Source organism: Terrapene carolina, unplaced genomic scaffold, assembly GCF_002925995.2.
Source record: "Terrapene carolina triunguis isolate 2854851 unplaced genomic scaffold, T_m_triunguis-2.0 Scaffold249, whole genome shotgun sequence".
NCBI classification, from domain to species: Eukaryota; Metazoa; Chordata; order Testudines; family Emydidae; genus Terrapene; species Terrapene triunguis.
Genome location: NW_020664600.1, coordinates 1,150,213 through 1,155,644, shown reverse-complemented (window position 1 = coordinate 1,155,644; position 5,432 = coordinate 1,150,213). Strand labels below are relative to the sequence as shown.

The 5,432-nt window shown below is 52.1% G+C and overlaps 1 protein-coding gene across 1 annotated transcript in view; it reads left to right on the top strand.

The window, feature by feature from the left end:
• The first annotated feature begins 1,773 nt into the window (after positions 1-1,773).
• ACKR1 (atypical chemokine receptor 1 (Duffy blood group)) overlaps positions 1,774-5,432 on the top strand; it is a 14,363-nt gene continuing 10,704 nt past the window's right edge. The window contains exons 1-2 of the mRNA XM_026657611.1: positions 1,774-1,787; positions 2,239-2,351. Coding sequence (XP_026513396.1) covers positions 2,328-2,351 — 24 coding nt within the window. The 5' untranslated portion in view covers positions 1,774-1,787; positions 2,239-2,327. The remainder of the gene's footprint in view (positions 1,788-2,238; positions 2,352-5,432) is intronic.

Here is a 5,432-nt window from a genome sequence, read left to right as displayed (position 1 = left end):
CAAGTAGTACACAGAAAGATTGCACAAACTCTTCTGGCAGCACTAGGGAGCAGACCTAAGGCTCATCCACGTAGCCACCCTGCCTTTCAAAATGGCTGTGCCAAATCTATGTGCTTGGCTGTGCTGTTTGTAACCACCAGCCCACACACCCCTCTACGGCCAAGCATAGAACCCAGGAATGCTGGTTCCCAACATCTCCCTGCTCTCTAGCAAATAGCTGTGTAAGAAATTGATACAGCGTGTGCTGCATTTCCTTCTAGTTACTGGTCCACATAGAATGTAAATCCTGCCACTGCTACCAGATACTCTTTTAGTGCATGTGCTAGAGGTGGAGGCTGTGTGTCTAAAGCATCTAACCCTGAGGATTCCACGTGATGGGATTCCTCTTGTTTCTGTTTTTATTTTTAAAAAGCTAGAAAATTACCTACAAAATACATGAGCAGGATGTTACGTTTGCAAAGTCAAGCACTCAGGAAATGCCAAATGCACAGTTGCCCATGAAATCTTAGCGCTGCCCCTTTGGGTGTATGCACAGTCTTTATAATCACATGATCACATGCTATTTTTTCCACAGAACTCCTGCCTCATTCAGTGCACAGGATGGACAGTGGGTGAGAGAGAGGACTGTATGAAGAAAAAGACATCTCTTGTGGTTAAGATGCTGGATTGGGGCCCAGGCTAGCTGGATTCTGTCCTTGGCTTTGCCACAGAATCTCTGCGCAATACTGGGAAAGACCTTTTCTTAATGCAGGGCAGAATTCAAGTTACACAGGCAGCCTTAATTCTGGCATTTCCTGACTTCTGAGGGCTTTACATGGCAACCGTAATGGTTCTTTTATCACTGTTGTAATATGTAATAGGGTGAGCTGTTTGATAGGTAGTTATTATCTGGGCTATTGTCTAATTGCTGCTATTTCACTGCACATGTTGCAATATTATGCTGATGACTGGGAATTAACAATTCAGTTTCTTACAAACAGGTTTACTTGTTCTGTGAGTAGTTCACAGTAAGAGTCACTCATTCCGATCAGTGCTAAGTAGTGAATTATTTAGTATTCTCTGGTAATCAAAGAATAAGTCTTTCGTTTATTTAATAAAATTATTGCAAAATAACACAGTTGCTTAGTGTGTAATTACTAAATACTACAGCATGTTGTCCACCAAACAGCCACATTCCTTTTCCACTCAGAAATTCAAAGGCTAATTACGAGTCATTAATTTTGGCGGTGCCCAGAGCCCTTTGGGGGGCTTTGGTAGGCTCACAAGGGGGGTGAGTTAGTGGAGGAACCACACCCTCCTCTTTGCACACTAGGAATATTACACCCCATGAATGTATGGGGGGGGGGGGGGGGGGAAAGGGGGCGCGAGACCGTGCCCCTTTTGAAGCCGACCGGCAAAGGGATGAAGAGGGGGCCTATGCCTTTATGTCTCCTGTTTGATGATAAGGATTATGAAGGCCTTAGAATTTGTCTTTTTTTTGTTTTGTTTTTGACATGAGAAATGCAAATCTCATTTGCCCAGGCACATGAGAGACAGCAGCAGAGTGGGGAAGGGAGATGTAATCAGACTGTCTGACACACTTTGGGTTGAGTTTGCTTTTGTAGATGCCTGTGTAACTCAAATGACTAATACACACTTGGGAAAAGGAGGTCTGAGTTAAAAATCCAAACCCTGCCTCCCCCTTTGAGTAACGGGGAGGAAAAGCTCCTGATACACAGATGAGCCCTGCTATGAGTCCTCCAGCCAAACCAGGGGAGCCCAGGATCACCAGTCCTGACATTTCTAAGGTAAGAAGCAAGGCCAGAGAGGTGAGGGTGATGGTGGAATGGGAGGGCCATGGGATTGGGAGGAACAGGGAAGGACAGGTGCCCACACCATGCAGGCCAGTGAACTGGACCCTGAAGGATGCCATGTGGGGTTGGCTGTAATCTGGCTGTAGGTTGGTGCTACGTGTAGTCTGAGATATGGAGTCAGTCGGGTCAGGTCTCTGGCATGCATTTGTCTCAGGGCCTGGAACATGTATATGAGGCATCCAGACAGGAAGCCTGGAAGAGAGATGCATTCCTTGGCATTGGGGACCCTGCCAGGATATCCAGTAGATTGGTCCCCTCCAGGAGTGTTTCCTGCGCAGAGGACTCCAGGCACTTACTGGCAGTGCGGCTCCCCCTGTTTCCTTCACTCCGGGGGTTTCACTGGAGCAGAAAGTTTGTTTTTAATATCCCAGCTCTTATCTTGTAGCAGCAGCCTGTCCCCTCCCCTTGGGCAGAAAGACAAAGGCAGAGAGAGCTTTCCTGTACCAGCCACAATTCGCACAGCACGCGGACACCATGGGGAACTGCATCATCACTGTGGTGAGTCCAGGGGCTCCTTTGCCCACCTACACTGTCCTCCTAAAATAGATTTGCTCCCGTAATGAAGGTGAAGGGCTGAGAGCAAAGGCAGAGTGCAGAGTGGTGCAGGTGTAACCCACACACCTTCTGGGTGTGGTGTTCTGTCCCATCTAGTGGCACCAAGACCATTTAAAGAGAGAGTTAAATGAGTCTGCTCTACAGCCTTAGCTAACAGCCAGTTGGTTTTTAGCTCATGCGGTAGAAGCTCGGGCACTAAGCTCCAGAGTTCCCCAGTTCGATCCTGCCCGCTGATACAGACACATGCTGGGCTAACACTCCTCGCTCCTGAGCACAGCTGGTCAGGGCTTTCTGACAAAACAGGTTTTCATTGGAAGGTGGTGAGTCCTGGAAACAGAGACTTTCCTCAGGAATGTCTTGCTGTCTGTGAAGCTGCCCAGGAAGGTTTCTCAGCTCAAGCAGGAATTTCTTGTCAAAGCCAGACGGGGCCTTGCCCCAGTCGCTGACAGCCCAGTGCTTCGGGCACTCCCCTGGCCCACATTTGAACCTGGGCTATAGGAGCCTCTCTCCAGCCTGGCTGTCTGTGCTGTTCTGCTTAAGTCAGGACTGACCCTGGGGTTAGGGTACTGAGGGGAGCCCCAGATTCAAGGCCCTGCGCCAAGCCAGGCAGCACAGGGATGTGATCCCAGGTCCCCCACACTCCAGCAGAGCAGCTGAACCTCTGGACTGTTGGATATTTGAAGGCTGCTCTCGCTCGCTCTCTGTTTTTTCCAAGAAAATGTTGGCAGGGCTTGGTGTCCAGCTGGTGTGGAATGGGAAAAAAATTAGATCTTGACTTCCACAGGATGGGAAAGCATTTCCCACCCCAGCTCTCCTCCTGCCTCCCTCTCCACCTGCCAGTGCCGGGGAGAGATTCCTTGTACCTATGATTTGTGCCGGGCACTTTTCACTCACTCAGCTCCCTGCTCCAAGTGGAACAGAGACCCAAACCAAGGAGCACGCCAGCTCCCCTTCAGGAAGGGGAAGGTACTGCAAGATTCCTTCCTTTAGGGAAAGTAACTCTAGAATCTCCTATTCAAGAGTCATTATTTCTGATGGCAATTTCCTCCAGTAAAGTGAGGAGACTCTGAGTTTCGGGTAGAATGCAGGTGAGACAAAAATGAGTGACAGTTCTCCAAACATGGGACACTGGAGAGGGATGCTCCCTGCTTCCCTGGGCTTCCCATGCTTCTCAATCCCAAGCCCCAGCCATCCCAGTCCTGGGCCACTCCTAAGCCGTTGGGAGTGGATTCTATGGGGATGAGCACCAACAATGATGGTTTGGGAGTTTATCCAGAGGCATCACCTTGTGGTTCCCCCCTCTTCCCATCCAGCACAGAAGCTCAGTGGGTTGCAGTATCATTTGTACTTGTGAATTGAGCCCAGACAGCCGGCTGGTACATCACAGATCCCCCAGTCCCTGCCTGATCCCCTGGTCACTGAGTGGTCATCATGTGGGGCAGACTGATTCTTGTCTGCAGAGCTAGAGCTGGGAGCTGCTGTCACCGGCTTGAGACTGGCTTTTGCAACCAGCTGTGCCCAGCGTGGCTGGCTGGCTGGTATCATGGCTGCATGAGCCATGGCATCTGTGAAGCATCCAGCACCAAGCCTGCCTGGCAGCTTGGCTGCAGCCTCGTCCTGGGGCCCTGAGCCAGGCACTGACTGTGATTTGCGACCTTTGCCCCAGGAAAATGGCTTTGTAAAAATGATGATCAAAGCATTAGTTCTGAAAACACTGCCTCCTGATGCTGCTGCTCCTGCGCCCTGGGGGACAGGCAGAGGGGCCATCTGGGCACAGGACTGGCTGCTTACCATGAAAGGGCATGTTCCTCGGCCCACACTCACCCCATCTCCAAGGCTGGCTTTGATTCTGCCCCCCTCGCCTGGACGCCAGTGGGGCCCCAGTGTCACAGGCTGGCCCCGCCTCGCTTTCCTCTCTGGCCCCACATTATCCCTGAGTCTCCGCTGAGCCTCCCCCATCTGTTCCTGACCCCAGGCCGCCCTGGCTGTTCCCCACATTCTCCCTCTGCCCCATTTCACCCCTCCCCAGCCGCCAGAGTCACCCCAACCCTTCCCTTCCCCCTAAGCCCTCCTCCTCCATCCGTCCGTCTCTGCTGCCCTGTGCTGGGGGCTCTCACCGGCTCTGTCTGCCCTGCAGCAGGGAGCGAGTCTCCCGGCTGGTCAGCAGGCTCATGCCAGCGGGGCGCAAGCTGTGGGCAGCTGCTGCAGTGGAGACAAACGCAGTGACTGCCTGTGCAACGCCCATGCTGCAGAGCAGCGGCTTTCAACCTTCTTTCATTTGTGGACCCCTACAAAGTTTTGAATGGAGGCGCGCCCCCCTTTGGATATCGCAGACATAGTCTGAGCCCCCCGGGGGTCTGCGAGCCACAGCTTGGAAACCACTGTTGCAGAGGGGCTAGGCCATGGCATCCTAGGAGTGCAGAGTAGACGAGCCCTCCAGAGCTCCTCTAGCCCAGCCCCCGGCGCTGCGGCAGGACCAAGTGACCCTGGACCATCCCTGACAGAGGTTTATCCAGCCTGTTGCTAAAAACCTCCAGTGAGGGGGCTCCCTTGGGACTCGTTCCCAGAGTTTAACTCCCCTTAGTGTTAGAAAGTTTTTCCTAATATCTGACCGAAATCTCCCCTGTTGCAGACTTAGCCCATCGCTTCTTGACCTTCAGTGGCCATGGAGAACACTTGATCCCCCTCCTCTTTATAACAGCCTTAGCGTGTTTGAAGACTGTTATCAGGTCCCCCCTTAGCCTTCCTTTCTTAAGCCCAGTTTTTGAACCTTTCCTCATACATTCAGTTTTCTGAACCTTTTCACCTTTTCGTTGCTCTCCTCTGCACCTTCTTTAGTTTCCATTTCTTGCCTAAAATGTGGTGCCCAGAACTGAACACCATCCTCCAATGCCGAGTAGAGCGGGACAATGACCGCCCGTGTAATACAGGGCCGGTGGAAGGATGTTTCGCGCCCTAGGTGAAACTTCCACCTTGTACCCCCCCACCCCCTGTCCCCAAGCCCCCGCCCTGAGGTGCCCCCCC